This window comes from Sporothrix brasiliensis, assembly GCF_000820605.1.
Source record: "Sporothrix brasiliensis 5110 chromosome Unknown Cont12, whole genome shotgun sequence".
NCBI classification, from domain to species: Eukaryota; Fungi; Ascomycota; class Sordariomycetes; order Ophiostomatales; family Ophiostomataceae; genus Sporothrix; species Sporothrix brasiliensis.
Genome location: NW_024467131.1, coordinates 317166 through 334332, shown reverse-complemented (window position 1 = coordinate 334332; position 17167 = coordinate 317166). Strand labels below are relative to the sequence as shown.

The following is a 17167-nucleotide window of genomic DNA, read 5'->3' as shown; positions in this document are numbered from 1 at the left end:
CGTGTAGTGCACTGGTTCTTCGTCCCTTTTCGCTTCAACAGACAGCAGCTCCTTTCAGAATCTCCTGCCATCCGGCTTAGCCAACAGACCCAGTATGGAGACTCCGTCCATAACGAATAAGAGGCACCTCATGAACGGCAGTCTGGTAACTGCCTCCTCACGTATCCTAAGTTCCAATTGCCGCCTCTGATCGATCCATCTACAACAGGCACTTCAGCAATCAGCAATCAGCAATTCAGTTCCACATGTAATTGCATTTCGTAGGTCCCACACTTTCCGCGCCGCTACGTTTCCTATTCTGTTCGTTCCTCTTACCGTTAACTCGCTCGCTCGTTTCGACCGACCTGGCGCGGCGTTTTATACTTGTGGTTCATAGCAATAGCCCTTGGACTCCTTAGCGCGTCCAGGATCCACTGATTCTGTTTTATACGGAGAATCACAGTATGTTGTATTCTCCGCAGCACGTCAGGCAGTGCTGGCGACGACCACTATCGGTCTGCGGCTCTTGCCTCCGGCGCACCACCACGCCACTTTCACACCACCAATTCTGTTAAGATACAAGGTGACAGAACGATCTGCCTCTAAAAAAGAGGGCTCGGGCAGTCATCTGAAAAAGACACATAGCAGACAGCCACCCGTGCAGCCGTGCTCTCACTGATTGACACGAGCGCGCCTCGGGAGATCCACTTCCCACAAAGCCCTCTCTTTCGCGCGGAAGGAGATGCTCCCTTTTGGATTGTTTAATTTTTCCTTTTTTTTAAACCTTCCTGACTGCAAACGGCGCAGGGGATTGGCTCTTCCAGAGCACACACTGGGGCCATCTGGGCCCGGAACTTGCCTTGCGAGAAGCAGGAAACCGCGACCAAGGACCGGCAGCCTGTGCTTTTTTGCTTTTTTGCTTTTTTGCTATTCTGCTGCTTGCTGTTCCTTCCCCTTTCTGCCTTGTGACTGCCGAGCCGGCCACGATTAGGTCCACGTTTGGCAAGAACAGCCGTCCGATCTCTGGTCTCCGTCTTTCCTTTCGTTGCCTTGCCTTCCTTCCCTTTTCCTTCTCCTTCTTTTCCTCTTTCGCTCTCTCTTTGCTCTGCCCCCTTGCCTATCTCGAGTCGCTCGCCCCCCCACCCCGACGTCAACTTCAACACAACAACCTCTCGCCACTCGTCAATCTCGTCCAACCGTTTTGTTCCAGCAGAAAAGCATCGTACAGTGCCCTCATTGCTACTCTACATCACTATATTGAGATCGTTTTGCCATTCCGACATACCCGGCCTATCCAGCGCGTTGCGGCCCAGCATCTTCCTCCACGACTCATACACTCAGACAGCTCGCAAAACAGACGTTCACTCTGCCTGTGTTCCTCCCGGGGCACAGTTTTATGCACAACTCGAGACATACATACCCACCAAGTCACCATATATGAGAGACAAACGGTCCGCCAGACACAATTGCGCCTCTATCCACGCCCATTGACAGCCTCGGTTGTCTCCGTTCAGCCTAACGCCCTTCCCTGACACCAACAGCCGTTTTTATATCCACTTCAAACGCCGTTGTCGCACCGGAGCACAACCTCCACGGCCGCTTCGAGTCGAGCCTTCAAACCGTGTAAATGACAACCTCCAACGCCCGACGCCGCCAGACTTCGCATAAGCCCCCGAAACATGTGGCGACCACGCCGGGCCCTCGAGTGATCAACGCCGCCCCATCGCTGGAAAAGGCCGAGATGTACGGCGTCGACGACGACCGGCCCGTCTTCTCACGGGCCATGGCCCTCGCCGGCCGCATCTTTATCGAGACCATTCCGCAATGGCTGACCATTGGCGCCATGCTCGCTCTGATCTTTGGCGGCTGCTGCTCCAACGTCTTTGCGCTCGAAGCCATTATCAAGGTCGAGCCTGCCAGTGGTATGTCCCCGCCGCAGGCCCCACGCTTTTCCGACCGTCTCATGACCTGCCGCTGCCCTCTTGCTCGCCTTGCTCATCTTTGCTAACTTGCCAGGTACCCTCCTTACCTTCACCCAGTTTCTCTTCGTTGCCATCACCGGCTACGTCTCCCAGTTCGACGGCGACCGCCCGCCGTTCTTCATTCAACCCAACAAAGTCCCCATCAAGCGCTGGTGTGTCAACATTGTCCTCTTTTTCAGCATCAACGTCCTCAACAACCACGCCTTTAGCTACAACATCTCGGTCCCCGTCCACATCATCCTGCGCTCTGGCGGCAGCATCACCACCATGATTGCCGGCTTTCTGTACGGGAAGCGGTACTCCCGCATCCAGATCCTGGCCGTTATCCTGCTGACGGTGGGTGTCGTCGTTGCCGCCTGGTCCGACGCGCAGAGCAAGGGCGTCGCAGAAGAGGCCGCCGAGGGCAACATCGAGTTCATCATCGGCCTCTCCATCCTGTTCGTTGCCCAGGTCCTCTCGTCCATCATGGGCCTCTACACCGAGGAGACGTACAAGAAGTACGGGCCCCAGTGGCGCGAGAACCTCTTCTACTCGCACCTGCTGTCCCTGCCGCTCTTCCTTCCCTTTTTGCCGTCCCTCGTTCGCCAGTTTTCCCGCCTCGCCAACAGCGCCCCGCTCTCTCTGCCGTTCTTGGATGCTGCCGCCAGCACGGCCGCCCACGCCGCGAAGCGCGCCGTGGACGGCGCCGACGTCGCTGTTGCGGCCGGCCTGCGCGAGAGCGTCGAGCGCATCCACATCCCGAGCCAGCTCGTCTACCTGGTGCTCAACGTCCTCACGCAGTATGCTTGCATCCGCGGCGTCAACCTGCTGGCGGCCGCGTCCTCGGCCCTGACCGTGACCATTGTGCTCAACATCCGCAAGCTCGTCAGCCTGCTTTTCAGCATCTGGCTCTTTGGCAACCGCCTCTCGCCCGGCACCCTGATCGGCGCCATTATTGTCTTTTCGGCCGGCGGCCTCTACTCGTTTGACGGCAAGCGGAAGCCGTCTGCGCGGCCGCGCGCTGTGAGCGTCAAGGTGGGCTAGAACGCCTTTTAGCTCAATGTCACTGGCGCAAACATGATAGCTAGAGATATGAGTGAACGATGCCAGGATTGGCTGCATTTCGTTTTTGTTTTTATATTCCTTTTTGCACTTTTTTTTTGTGTATTTTGCATTTTTATTATGACGGACACAGCTCACATCAGAGAAGACCAGAAGATCAGAAGATCACATGGTCTCACTGCACGCTGTCGTTTCAATGACCCCCATAGAGGACATAGAAGGGCACTACGGTCCAACTGAATACGTTTTCCGCCTTCAGCGGCTCCTACGGACTTTGTAGCCACATGATGTCTTTGTCGTGCCAGTTCGTGCAGTTCGTGCAGTTCGTGCCTGGATTTGGTGGGCAGCAAATTAAGCTTTTGTCTGCCGCTAGCGCACCCCAACTGGCCGGTGTTGCCTCGCCCGGCCTAGCCTGGAGTGTTGAGGGCGTGTGTCACGTGGGATAAAGTGACAAATAAAATTTATTACCTAATATAAAATACGACTTCTAATTGGCCAAAGACCGGTACAAATAAAATTGTTTATATAATCGCCAACATCATCTCCAAAAGCATCGCGAAAAGCCATAAAAAGTAGTATAAATCACCGTATATATATACTCCGAATACTTTAATCCAACGGCTGAAACCTTTCACGAATACTCTGTAGTATTACATCTACTCGCTCTACGCTTACCATTACAACCTACACCTCTGTTTAAGCCTCTACGACGGCCGCCCGTAAAGCTCGTTTAAAACGAGACCTCCGAGTACGCGGTGTACGGGCCGCCGATGTACGGGAGGTCCGTGTACGCCGTCTGTGCCGTGGTGTACCGACCTCCGCCTCCACCGTCCTCTCTTCCTCCTCCTCGTCCTGTTCTCACCATACCACTTGTGTTACATACCACTCCGTTATTTCGTAAGACACAGCCATACAACGCCGCCCACGCGTTGATTGACCGGAGGAGGGCTTCTCGTGACTCGTAGACGGCTTCTAAAGACAGGGTAGGAGGTCGGTCGGGCGGTAGGGAGGTTATTTCGTTGGTGCGTTTAATGGTCGTGATGTTTTGAAATGGCTTCAAAATAATTCAGGTGATGTTTTACGATTACATAAACAATTTTATTTGCACCGGTCTCTAGCCAATCAGAAGCCGTAGTCATATTAGGTAATAAATTTTATTTGCACCGGACCGGTGCACCTATTGGGAGCCGGGCCCGTCCTAACTTAGTAAGAATCTATCACTAGTATCTAACGTTAGTTTCAAGTTCGTCTCTACACCTCCTCGACCGACAGGTCCTACTACAACTAGCTCCTCTTAAGAGAGCCCACATATCCCTCGTTTTCAGCCGACAAGGATCCCTCGCCCAGGCCATTCAGCCTCGAGGAGCCTGTCGAACATCAACCTCACCCTTACTACAAGCGTTAAGGCTCTCCACATCGGCTCCTCTACTTCTGTATCGCAACCCGACTCGAACCCTTATCCCACGCAAGGTCCTTGTTTGATCTGCTCTGCCTCCCTCCCTACGACCTCCGGAGATTCGACTGCCGCTCAAGCTACACCTGTCACGACTTCAGCCTCCATTTCTCGACCAGTCACGGCCCCTCCCGTCAAGCCAGCCGTCATTTCAGGAATACACACCAACCCATTTGGTAAAATGACGTGTATGGGTTTCGGTGGAAAAGAGGGAGGGAGAGGCAATGAGCACCAAACCTTTCTCGACGACGACGGCGACAACACGACGTCCCCGGACAAGGCTGGCGGTGGCAACCGACCACCCAGAGCAAGCTTTAGTGTCGGTGGCGATGTGACTCCGGTCGACGAAACACCAGCAGTAAAAGGCACGCTCGAGGGGCTCGAGGTGTCCTCCGAAGACGATGCGGACGACGTCGACGTCACTGTCCCTGCCACGGCCGCCGCTGCACTCCAAGAGGGCATGCTGCCGCGGGACATGCCGAAGCGAAGCGCCTATTACGACCCGATTGCCGACCGCCAGATGAGCCAGAGCGATGCCAAGCTCTTTTACCAGCTGAGCCAGTTGGACCTGCAAAAGAGTGCCGCCGCCCAGCAGCAGATGCAGCAGATGCAGCAGATGCAGCAGTTGCAGCAGTTGCAGCAGTTGCAGCAGCAAACCACCACCGCTGCCAGCCCTGTCTTGCAAGGCGGCGCACCACCACCAGCGGGAAATGGTGACGCAGGTGGCATGCCGCTGCGATTGCCTCTGGGTAGCAATGCCCGCGTCTCGGTCCCCCTCTCGCCCGCTCCAACGTCTGGGGGTGGCCATCATGGCGTCAGCTCCGGTGCCAGCGGTGCGGCCGTGGATGCGCATGATGGCGCGTCGGTCAGCCTTCACGCTGTCGACGGATCCGTCCTGGGTGGTCATGCGGGCGGTCGCAGTGCCGTGGGTGCCGATGCTGGTCCCGACGTCTTCAGTGCAGGTCTGTCGTTTGGCGTGCCATCTGAGGCTGCTGCTGCTGCTGCTTCTGCTGCTGCTGCGGCCACATCCGGTCCTTCGGCGCTGAACATTGGCGAGCCGGCCGGCATTGGCAGCACCTCCTACGCCGACGCGGACCCGCAAATCACGTCGGAGCTCACCTCCATCTTCAAGAACATCCAAAAGATCATCGACCTGCGCCACAAGTACATTCGTCTCTCGCTCCAGGGCCCGATGGACAACCCCAAGGACGACCCTAACTGGACTATCTACCCGCAGCCGCCAGAGCCGGTGTGGACTGCAGACCAAGATGCTCCAGGCGCCACGGCCGGCGCCGCGGCCAGCGGCACGCGTGCTGCGAACAGCGTGAACAACAGCCTTTCGAATAGCATGGTCTTGCCCCAGCAGCAGCAGCAGCAGACAGATGCGCCCAAGAAGTCGGCCAAGAGGCGGAAGCCGGGCCAGGACATTGGCGAGGACTTTGCTATGGACGACTTGGGCCCGCTTCCGAGCGAGAGCGAGCTCACGTACCGCCTGGACGACAGCGGCGTGTATCAAGTGTTTGAGAACGACAAGGCGGCCGCTGCCGACACGCCCATTGTCAGCGTGCCGACGCTGCGCGAGTTCTACATGGACCTGGAGCCCATACTGAACGTGTCGGCCGACGGGCCCAGCAAGAGCTTTGCGTACCGGCGACTGCAGTACCTGGAGGGCAAGTTTGGTCTCTACACGCTGCTCAACGAGTACCAGGAGACGGCGGATACGAAGCGGGTGCCGCACCGCGACTTTTACAACGTCCGCAAAGTCGACACGCACGTTCACCACTCGGCCTGCATGAACCAGAAGCATCTGCTGCGCTTCATCAAGAGCAAGATGAAGAAGTGTCCGGACGAGGTCGTCATTTTTCGTGACGGCAAGCACCTCACGCTCGCCGAGGTGTTTGAGAGCATCAACCTCACGGCCTACGATCTCAGCATCGACACACTGGACATGCATGCGCACAAGGACACCTTCCATCGCTTCGACAAATTCAATCTCAAGTACAACCCGATTGGCGAATCGCGCCTGCGGACCATCTTCCTCAAGACGGACAACGACATCGAGGGCCGCTACCTGGCCGAGATCACCAAAGAGGTCATCTCCGACATGGAGTCCAGCAAGTACCAAATGGCGGAATGGCGCATCTCCATCTACGGCAAGTCGATCCACGAGTGGGAGAAGCTGGCCGCCTGGGTGGTCGACAACAAGCTCTTCTCGCACAACGTGCGCTGGCTCGTTCAAATCCCGCGCCTGTACGACGTGTACAAGGCCACCGGCCTGATGGCGTCCTTTGAGCAGGTCATCACGAACGTGTTTGAGCCGCTGTTTGAGGCGACCAAGAACCCGCAAAAGTACCCCAAGCTGCACGTCTTCTTGCAGCGCGTGATTGGCTTCGACAGCGTCGACGACGAGAGCAAGGTCGAGCGCCGCCTGTTCAAAAAGTTCCCCGTCCCCAGGGCGTGGAACTCGGGCCAGAACCCGCCGTACAGCTACTGGATCTACTACCTGTTTGCCAACATGGCCACGCTCAACGCCTGGCGCAAGCAGCGCGGCTTCAACACGTTTGTGCTGCGCCCGCACTGCGGTGAGGCCGGCGACAGCGAGCATCTCGCCGTGGCCCTGCTGTGCTCGCACAGCATCAGCCACGGTCTGCTCCTGCGCAAGGTGCCGCTTCTCCAGTACATTTACTACCTGGAGCAGATCGGCATCGCCATGTCGCCGCTCAGCAACAACGCGCTGTTCCTGGCCTACGAGCGCAACCCGTTCCACCAGTACTTTAAGCGCGGTCTCAACGTGTCTCTCTCGACGGACGACCCGCTGCAGTTCGCCTTCACCAAGGAGCCGCTGATCGAGGAGTATGCCGTCGCGGCGCAGATCTACAAGCTCAGTCCCGTCGACATGTGTGAGCTGGCCAAGAATTCGGTCGTGCAAAGCGGCTACGAGTTTTCCATCAAGCAGCAGTGGCTCGGCCCCGACTTTTACAAGCCTGGCATTGCCGGCAACATGATGGTCAAGACCAACATCCCCGACCGGCGGCAGCACTTCCGCTACAGCACACTGCGGGAAGAATGGCAGATGTACGTTTCCTTCTTGCCTTCTCCTCGTTCCCTCCCACATTTTCAGGACAACATGACTCACTGGACATGCACAGGATCGAGAAATACACACAGGCACCTCCTGCCAGGCCCGTCGAGGAAGATGCCGCCCAGGTGGTGCCCCTGCCGTGGGATAAGGGCGCGGCCGTTCCCAGATCACCATCGCTGTCGCTCAAGGCCCTTGTCGCCGCTCCCATGCCCAACTCGCCGACGCCCGCCGCCATGGCAACCGGTCCTGCGACGGGACCCAGTTTCGTCACCCTGCCTGCAGCCGCCCATGCCGGCCCGTTTCCAACGGACCTTCCTCCAGCACACGCCGGCCTAGCCAGTGCTTCGACCGGGGCATTGCATGCAGCGGCACAGGGAGGCGCGGCACCGATCGTGGGCACCGGCGGCCCGATCCAAGCATCGCCTCTGGTCCTGTCGAGAGAGAGCACGTGGCCTGCTGATGCAACAGCGTCGGGTGCAGGCACACCGGCCGGCAGTGCTGCTGATCCGAACCCAAGTGCGCACTTGTCCGGCTCGGAACCTCGGTACTTCCCGGGCGTTGCCACGCGCAGCCAGCGCCGCAACAGCATCCGCAAGAACTCGTACCACGAGACCGACGACGGCACCGTCACGGGCTCGACCAGCCGGCTGAGAAAGACGGGTAGTTTCGGTGCGCCCAATGAAGAGGCGGACGGTGCAGACGAGGACTAGCGGTCAAAGAAGGACGACGAGCACGAACGATTCGGGTTGAACTCGCACGTGTCTCTCATATAGGCGTACTGCTTGTTTTATACTGAATTGGGGGATCCAAGGTAGCATGTTAACGCGACGAGAGAGCGCTCCGCATCGTGTAAGGGCGCTCAGGAGCCGTAATTTGAGGAAATAAGTCATTGCGATGCACCTGTGCCGTCAACTTTTGTGCAACCATTCTTTTTGCGGGGGAATTGGTGTCACGTGTGCACTACTGTCGAGATTCCAGAGCTGCCCGCCACAGCGATGCATACTGACTAGCACCACAGCCACCTTCATGGACTGCTGTGCAGCTGCTCTCCGCCAATCCAATTCACATATCTTACCCCACTTCTCAAGGCCACCATGCAATACGATGTAGTATGAAGTCACGTCTGGGCGGGCGGCGTCGTCTTTGTAAGATTTGGAGACTGCCAGAAACAGAATCTTACTAGCAGCCAGCTGCGAAATCCGGGCAACTACGAATTACGGCGCTACGACTCTGCGACGCGGCCTTGGGCTTAGCTCTTTCCTTCCCTGCGCTGGGTGCAAAAGCCTAACGTAAGGGGAAGGCACTTCCCACTACTAACAGTACGAAAGTAACTATGACTGCCAATTCGCTCCTTCTTCCGCCGGTGGCCGCGCCTTCCCTCTTCCTCTATTCTTACTTGGCCTCCTTTCTATTTGGCATCGTAACCCACACCCACCCACCTGCACCTGCCACCCCTAGAAACGCAAGTCGCCTAACCTCGTTTTCTTCAACAGCGCTTTTCTCGTCTTCCCTGGCAACTTCACTTCCTGATCTTCTTCTCTTCCTCCCCTTTTCCAGCTCATCCTTTTTGCGTCTGCCAAAGTCCACAACCCCGATCCCGGCACGGACTGCGCACACACACGCGATCGAGGGCGATCTCCTTCTCTTTCGATCATTGCTGGTTTCGACTTTTATTTCTTACGGTTGGAGCAACGTCCCCAACCGCCCATCATCGTTACTTGTGAGCCATTCCGCCCTCCTTTCTCTGTCCTCTCATCTCGTTTCCTCCGTTGCACAATACCAACGGAGGATAGGCAAGAAGCAGGACCCTTCCTTTCCATATCTGCCTGTCTGCCTGTCTGTGTTGTCGGGTGGTTGCAGCTTCGCTTCGTCATCGACCAGCCCTACGAACCGCGCATCCCCCCCCCCCACAGTTTGCCAGCGGTGCTTTGTTTTCGCAACTGTCACACTGTTTATGCTGACTTCAGACTGTTTAATGCCAGCCTCCCACCTGAAACGACCTTTTGGGTAACACGTTCCCGCCAAATCCACAGCCATCCGCACTTCCGGCAATCAAGCTCTCTTTTTGGGCCGCCAGAGCGTTTTCCTTGTCCTCGCAGACAGCTCCTGTCGAAAGGCAAATTGAACCCGAGATTCGGTTATCGGCATCACCCCTTTTCATCTCACGTACTAGCATGTCCCCGTTGTCAAGGCGTCACTGAATCCCCCTGACGTCGACGACAAGCAGCGCTCGGGCAAGGCAATAGCCCTATCGACGACAGAAGCACGTCGTGTTCCACCTCCCCAACACGACGAGCGACCGCACGGTGCACGGCGCTAGTTTCCAAACGAATATTCTTACTCAACGCCTCACCCCGTCCGGCCGAGTCACGACCTCCCGGGCGTTCCGCCCCTATTCTCCCATCTCATCGAGGTCATCTCCGACGACATTCCAAGCACGGTTTCACAACCTCTTCACATCATGGGTTTCGTCGGTGTGTATAAGGCGCTCTACGACTATGCGCCTCAGTCGGAGGGCGAGCTGGCCATCACCGAGGGCAGCCTGCTCTATGTCCTCGACAAGGATGGCGGCGATGGTTGGTGGAAAGCCAAGAAAAAGGCCGCCGGCGATGACGAAGACGAGCCAGAAGGCTTGATTCCAGAAAATTACGTCGAGGAGGTAAGACTGAGCTGATTTGCACTGCCGTACCTCTCTCGGCGCCGCCCGTCAAAGAGTATGCACACGTTTCTCCCGAGTCTAACCCGTTTGAACCAGGCACAACCGATTCGCCATGCACGCGCCCTGTACGAATATACAAGACAGACCGACGAGGAGCTGTCGTTCCCAGAGGACGCCCAGCTGGCAATCTACGACACCTCCGATCCCGACTGGATTCTTGCCGGGTACGACAACGACTACGGCTTTGCGCCTGCCAACTACATCGATATGGATGGGACCAGCGCGGCCGCTGCAGATGCCGAGGACGGTGAGCCCGACGCTGAGGGGCCTCCTCCTGTGCTCCCGTCAAGACAGGCCACGATCAATGACGACGACAACACGCCAAGCCCACGCCTTCCTCCCCGTGGCGCTCCTTCCAACGAGCCGAGCAGCCCCAACGCCAATTCAGCTGCCGCCGCCGCACTCGCCAATGTCCTGGCTGGCCGCTCTGCTGCGCAACGGCCGGCGACACCTCCCCCTTCGCTGCCAGACCGTCCTCGCTACCTCTCAGACGACGCCTCAGAAGGAGAGGATCCACTTTCGCCACCACTGCCGACACGACCGCGGCCCCAAGCTACCTTTGACGACGACGAGCCATCACCATCTCTGCCGCAACGGAGCAAGAGCAATGTGTACGGCGGCAACAGGGCTGCTGACAGTAGCAGAAGCGGCGGTTACGATGACGAGGAGTCGCATGCCCCGAACGCCCTGAGCCCGGGCGGTTTCCACCTGTACAACATTTCCGAGATGGTGTCCGTCATGGGCAAGCGAAAGAAGATGCCCACGACGCTCGGCATCAACCTCAAGACTGGTGTTATTCTGATCGCACCAGAACGGTCGCAGGACGGCCCCTCGCAGGAATGGTCTGCTGATAAGATGACGCACTATTCGCGGGAGGGCAAGCACGTGTTTATGGAACTCGTCAAGCCCAGCAAGAGCGTCGATTTCCACGCCGGCGCCAAGGACACGGCTGAGGAGATTGTCAGTGCGCTCGGCGAGCTTGCCGGTGCCGTTCGCGCCGAGGGCCTGCGCGAGGTCATCCTCGCAGGCACCGGCCACGAGCTGAAGAAGGCCGTGGTTCTGTACGACTTTATGGCCCAGGGCGACGATGAGGTTACGGTAGCCACCGGTGATGAGGTCATTGTCCTCGACGACCGTCGCAGTGAGGAATGGTGCCAGGTGCGCCGTGTTAAGAACGGCAAAGAAGGCGTCGTGCCCCTGAGCTACGTCGAGGTCACAGGCAGTATTACATCCGACATTCCCCCGCAGCCGATATCCGGCCACCAGTCGCCCACGCCGAGCTCGCCCACTACGAACACGGCCCCAGCCATCTCGACCTCTATGGCAACCATCGGTGCCAGGTCCACGGTGAAGCAGAACCGCCTGGACGAAGAGCGCCTGACGCGCGACGCCGTGCGCGCTGCGGTGCGCGACGAGTCAAAACGAGCAAACGAGGTAGGCCACGGCGTGCATCCGCCTGAGAGGCGCAGTAGTTTATATGCAACAAACGTTAACGGGGGTGACCAACAGGGGCAGCGCAAGAAAGAGAATGGCAACGGCAGTAGCTCCCGCTCGGGCAAGGCCAGTACGTATACTAAGCACCCCCAATCCCATACTCCCTGCTTTTTTTGTTACGACATCCCACTAAGACGAGATAGAACCCGATGCGTCCAAAGTAAGGACCTGGACCGACCGCACCAAATCATTCAGCGTTGATGCGCAGTTCCTAGGTCTCAAGGACGGCAAGATCAACTTGCACAAGATGAACGGTGTCAAGATTGCCGTGCCCGTGGCCAAGATGTCATTGGAGGACCTCGAGTACGTCGAGGCTGTGACGGGCGTTTCCCTAGACGAAGACAAGCCGCTCTCGAGCATGAAGCGCAGGTCCCAGATCCAGCAACAGCACGACGAGTCGCAAAACTCGTCCGGCACCAAGGTCGGCGCCTCCATCGAGCCCAAAAAGTCCGACTACGACTGGTTCCAGTTCTTCCTCACGTGCGAAGTCGCCGTTGGCTTGTGCGAAAGGTATGCACAGGCCTTTGTCAAAGACAACATGGACGAGAGCGTCCTGCCGGACATTAATGCCAGCAACCTCCGGACTCTCGGCCTCCGCGAAGGAGATATCATCAAGGTGATGCGGTTCCTGGACAACAAGTACGGCCGCTCGAAGAAGGGTGGTGACGACGGTGCCGATGGCGGCGGTCTTTTCTCGGGCCCAGGTGGCACCCTGCGAAACAACACGCGCCGTGGCCGGCCGACGCCCACGACTCAGGCGAATGACGTTGTCGATGCCAAGGCCTTCTCACAGCAAAAGTCGGGTGACGCCAGCAATTCTACAAATGGCAACCGTGTTGCATCACCGGTGGAACAAACCCCTGCAGAGAGAACTGCGCCGCCCCCGAAGCAGGCATCTGCATCCAGTGGTGGCGGGTTCGATGATGACGCATGGGATGTAAAGCCCTCCCGGCAGCCTGCTCCTGCTGCGACACCAGAGCCTCCGACTGCCCAGCATGCTCCTGAACCCGCTCCACCGCCGCCTGTTGCAAAGCCCACTGCTGCCCTGACTGGCTCGATGCAAGAGCTGTCCCTTCTGTCGCAGGCCCTGCCGGCGGAGAAGCTCAACCCCAACCCTCCACCCCCTATCACGCTTCCTGCACAAGCAACACCCGCAGTGTCGCTGCCTCCTGTTCAGCAGCAGCCACCGCCGCAAATGCCGGGCGCTTCTCCCGCAATGTTCGCCGGCCTGGCCCAGCAGCAGACCGGCATCCAGGGAATGAACGGGCTCCAGCCGCAGCAGACGGCTGCTTCTTTTGCTAGGGCGCGGCCCATGGCCCCGCAATACACCCAGGGCCAGGGCGGTCTGCTCCCTCCTCCTCCCTCACGCCCGCTTTCGGCGCCGCAGTCTGCCCAGCCCAGCGCATTCAGCCCACCCCCGCTGCAGCCCCACATGACAGGCATGGTCACTGGCCAGGTGGCACCGGCGGGCCAGAGCCTCAACGACATCAACCAGGCACGGATGCAGCAGCAATACCAGCAGCAGATGCAGCAGATGATGGCACAGCAGCAGCCCCAGGGTATGATGCCCATGATGACGGGCATGCCCGCGCAGCACCAACCGCAGCCGACCGGATTTGGCATGGCCGGCCAACAATTTATGCCACAGCAGCAGAACCAATTCGGCCAGCCTGTGCAAATGCAACCCACCGGCTTCGGCGGGCCCTTCAACCCCGGCCAACAACAGTTCGGCATGGCCCCGCCACAGGGAGGCAACATCAACTCGATGCTGCCGCCGGCTCTGGAACCCCAGCGCACTGCCATGCCTGTGCCGCCGGCGCAGCAGCAGCAGCCCATGCAGCCTCAGCCAACCGGCCCCTTCACGCAGGGCTTCGGCAACCACGGCATGGCTCCCACCCCGGCACCCCTTTTGCCTCAGCAGACGGGTCCCCCGCCCCCTGTCCGTTTCGGTGTGACGGAGGAGACGAAGAAGCTGATGCCCCAGGCCACGGGCCGGCGCGCGAACCTCTCGGCAGCGAGTAAGTTTACGAGAATATCCCCTGGGAAGATAATTTTCCTGCTTTCTAGTTCTATGCGGTCGTACTAACTTCAACTAGCTCCGGACAACCCGTTTGGTTTCTAATCGCCGTGGAACGTCTTCATGCAGATAAATATTTGTGTTTGGCTGCCCGCATTTTTCCGTTCGTTTCCTGCCTCTTGTGCTTGGAAATAAAAACAGGCAATAGGCTTCGTGGCGATCGATGTTTCTGTACCTCAGCAGGCGTCGTGTTTCCTCGCTCATACAAATTAGCTAGCTCTTTTTTTCTCCTCATTCTCTTTTTGATGCTCCTGATCCGCAACGCCACCTGTTTTGATTTCTGGTTTACAATGTCCTCTGTACTTGTCTCGTGCTTGTGTATGTTTTTTTTTTTTGTCTGCATTCCCTTTTCTTTGGATTTTGCTTGTTTCGACGTTTGTCTTTCCCACCCTGTCTGCCTGTGTTTTTTTTTGTTTTGTTTTTTTTTTTGGACAAAACTAGAGCATCAACATCGTATATAATTCTATTTCCGTATACATAATAACATAGCACTTCGTTTTACTTGTAACCAGGGCAGAGTTATACTTTCGACGGTCGACTTCATAGGAATGCTTACACATCAAAATGTGTAAGTATGTTTAAAAGTAATAAGTTGGCGCGTGGCATGGTTTAAACCTGATATCAGCGAATAGAAAATGCATGTGAAATTCGCAGTGAATGGTAATAATTAATAATTAACGGAGTAGGTTTTTTTTAGTATACACATATTTCTTTTATATTCTGTATGTTTGTTTAATTTACTTCTCACCTATCACTTTTATCGTCACTCAGCGGCTACTTTTCTACCTTTCTACACGTATTGGTATTTCAACATAAAACAAGGCGTTCTATCCTGACGCAGTTCTTCCAATGTTGTGAAAATATCATATATACAAAAATAAAAGACAGGGAAAAATCATGATAAAAATGACAAAACGAAGAAAATCTCATCATCAACCAAGTCAAAGCAGTGCTTACCTCGACTGTGCTTTAGGATTAATCAAGAAAACCACCCAAACATAGATCGCAAGACGAATTGCAATTGTGAAAAAAAAAAAAATCATGTTGCGCACCAAATCAGGGAAATAAAAATGCACTGTCGCGTGTCTGTACCTCTTTCGACGTGGGAAAAATGAGCCAATGCTAAAATCCGATCTCTCTAGATCTCTCTGGATCTCTCCACACACATGCATACATATACGGACTATGCGAAGCAGATTATGGAGTACACCCGCACCCGCACCCGCGCCGGGAGTCCACACTCCCACTCGGTTACTGAACTTCTGTCAGAGAATCGTCGACCTTGAGCAGGTCTTCGACGGTGGCCCGATGGCGAATGGTGGCGTCGTCAGCAGCTGCCGCACCGCTAGCGACGGCAGCCGCCGCAACGGGCGCCTCCTTGCCAGCCGGCGCGCCGGGCGCCGGCTCGAACCGCTTGCGCACGGCCCTGATCATCTTGAAGAACCAGTGGACGTTGAGCGAGTTGAGCGTGAGGTTGCTCGTGACGTAGAGCACAAAGAGCCACAGCGGGATGGGGCCTCCTTTGTTTCCGGCCACGGCGCGCACGGACGGGTCGTTGAGAGCGCCGGGGTTGGCGACCCACGCCGGCGTAGGGCCGTCCCACAGGGCGTTCCACATGTCGCGGTAGACCCAGAGGGACATGTAGTTGCCGTAGACGAGGCGGCAGGAGAAAAACATGGCGAGCAGGGCCATGCCGTTGTAGAACTGGGCGCGCGAGCCGGTCATGCCCAGTTTGTCAAAGAACCAGTGCATGTTGAGGAAGGGCGTGGACAGCTCGTAGAGGATGAAGACGGGGCCGTAGTAGTTGAGGAAGGGGCGGAAGCCAAACGAAAAGACGGCGAGGGCGCTGGCGGCGTGGGCGAGCAGGCCGGGGCCAAAGACGTCAAAGTTGAGCACGGTAATGACCAGGTCCCAGACAAAGTAGCCGCAGGCCAGGGCGGAGACCATGGCGGGCGTGCCCATGTAGCCGTAGACGCGCTCCTTCCAGTCGTGCTGCATGTTCTTGCGCTCCTGGTCGACAAACATGCACCAGAGGGCGAGGGCGTTGATGAGGAGGCTCTGGACCATGGAGACGACGTGGCTGTCCCAGTTGGCCTTTTTCGCGCGGTTCATGGGCTTGTAGATGTGGGGGAAATAGTAGTTGGACAGGACGGGCGAGACGACGACCTGCACAAAGGTATAGAAGAGGGCGGCAAGGACAACCTCGTGGACGTGCAGCGGCAGAGTGTCGAAGCCGAGCTTGTCGGCCAAGGGCTGGACGGCCCGGCTAAGGCCCGGGATCTGTGGGATGGGGAAGACGTCCTTCATGGTGACGGAGGGACGCGGGCCTTACGAAACCGAGAGTTAGTCGCAACAGCAAGAATTCGGCAAGAGCTGCTAAAGGATGGACAGGATGGACAGGAAGGGACATGTAAGTAGGATGAACAAGAGGCCGCGAAATGGGCCAGACTTTCATGTTATATGAGAGTTCGTCCAGAGGCTGCAGGCAGCCGCCGGGTCCCCTGACAGGTATGGCAGATGTAGAGGAGAGGGAGGCAGGGTGTGAACGTGTGTGAACGCTTAGCCTGCAGGAGGGAAATGGTTGGGTGTGATGTGATGCTTCGTTGAATTTGTTTTGAAGAAAAATAAAGTATTACAAAAGAGAATCATGAAAGAGATGGAGAGAACACGAACCTGACGAGGGGATGAAGCGTTGAAAGAGACACCCGAGAGAACAGAGACTGTACAAGAAGCCAACAAGGCTCTACGACAGACGAAGGAGCCGTCTACCGCTCTCAAGGCCGTGATGCACAGCTTGCAAAGTCGAAGTTGAAGCTGTCGTCGCGGAGGAGAGTGGAAGGATGAAAACTAGGCGGCGCCAACGGGCTGCATAGCAGAAGTGGCAGAAAACAAAAGAGATGTACGATGTAGGAAGGCACCAGCACGAGAGGATGAAAGGAGACGCAAAGTCTGAAGGGGGGGCCTTGGCAGTCCGGATGCGAGTTGACGGCGGGAGGCAGCAAAGGCAGCAAAGGCAGCAAAGGCAGCAAAAGAGGCACAAGGATGCAGGTTGGTTGGTGAGCGCGCGAGACAGGTGCTGAGCAGGTCCCAGGGTGGGGAAGCTTGGGTTTGTTGGGGAAGGGCTAGAACGCTAGAGCAGGGTATTAGTGGGCTGCGACCATCTTATCGCAGTTTTGGTTGCACACAGTCCGTAATAGTTCGTAGTTCAGGGGCGGTTTGTTAGGTCCGTTGGGCGGCCGCCGCCATGTACTGTTTGTACTGGCCGTCCAGCGGGGAGGTACTTACACCTTGTGTCTTCAGGTGCCGAGGCATGAAGCACGGGACGAGGCCAGGCCATGCG

The 17167-nt window shown here is 57.0% G+C and overlaps 4 protein-coding genes across 4 annotated transcripts; 3 read left to right on the top strand and 1 right to left on the bottom strand.

The window, feature by feature from the left end:
• Positions 1–1606: 1606 nt before the first annotated feature.
• On the top strand, positions 1607–2984 carry SPBR_03949 (solute carrier family 35 (UDP-xylose/UDP-N-acetylglucosamine transporter), member B4; the record flags this gene model as incomplete). The annotated part of the gene is made up of 2 exons (XM_040762237.1): positions 1607–1901; positions 1996–2984. 2 exons carry the CDS (start codon positions 1607–1609, stop codon positions 2982–2984), a joined length of 1284 nt encoding a protein of 427 aa, XP_040623279.1.
• Positions 2985–4636: 1652 nt separating this feature from the next.
• On the top strand, positions 4637–8247 carry SPBR_03892 (AMP deaminase; the record flags this gene model as incomplete). Its single annotated transcript, XM_040762180.1, has 2 exons — positions 4637–7530; positions 7638–8247. 2 exons carry the CDS (start codon positions 4637–4639, stop codon positions 8245–8247), a joined length of 3504 nt encoding a protein of 1167 aa, XP_040623278.1.
• A 1751-nt stretch (positions 8248–9998) lies between these two features.
• SPBR_03890 (cytoskeleton assembly control protein SLA1p) lies at positions 9999–13872 on the top strand (the record flags this gene model as incomplete). Its single annotated transcript, XM_040762178.1, has 5 exons — positions 9999–10196; positions 10293–11690; positions 11766–11820; positions 11894–13768; positions 13847–13872. The coding sequence occupies 5 exons, from the start codon at positions 9999–10001 to the stop codon at positions 13870–13872; spliced, it is 3552 nt and encodes a 1183-aa protein (XP_040623277.1).
• A 1206-nt stretch (positions 13873–15078) lies between these two features.
• Positions 15079–16134, bottom strand: SPBR_03971 (uncharacterized protein; the record flags this gene model as incomplete). The annotated part of the gene is made up of 1 exon (XM_040762259.1): positions 15079–16134. The coding sequence occupies one exon, from the start codon at positions 16132–16134 to the stop codon at positions 15079–15081; it is 1056 nt and encodes a 351-aa protein (XP_040623276.1).
• Positions 16135–17167: the final 1033 nt, after the last annotated feature.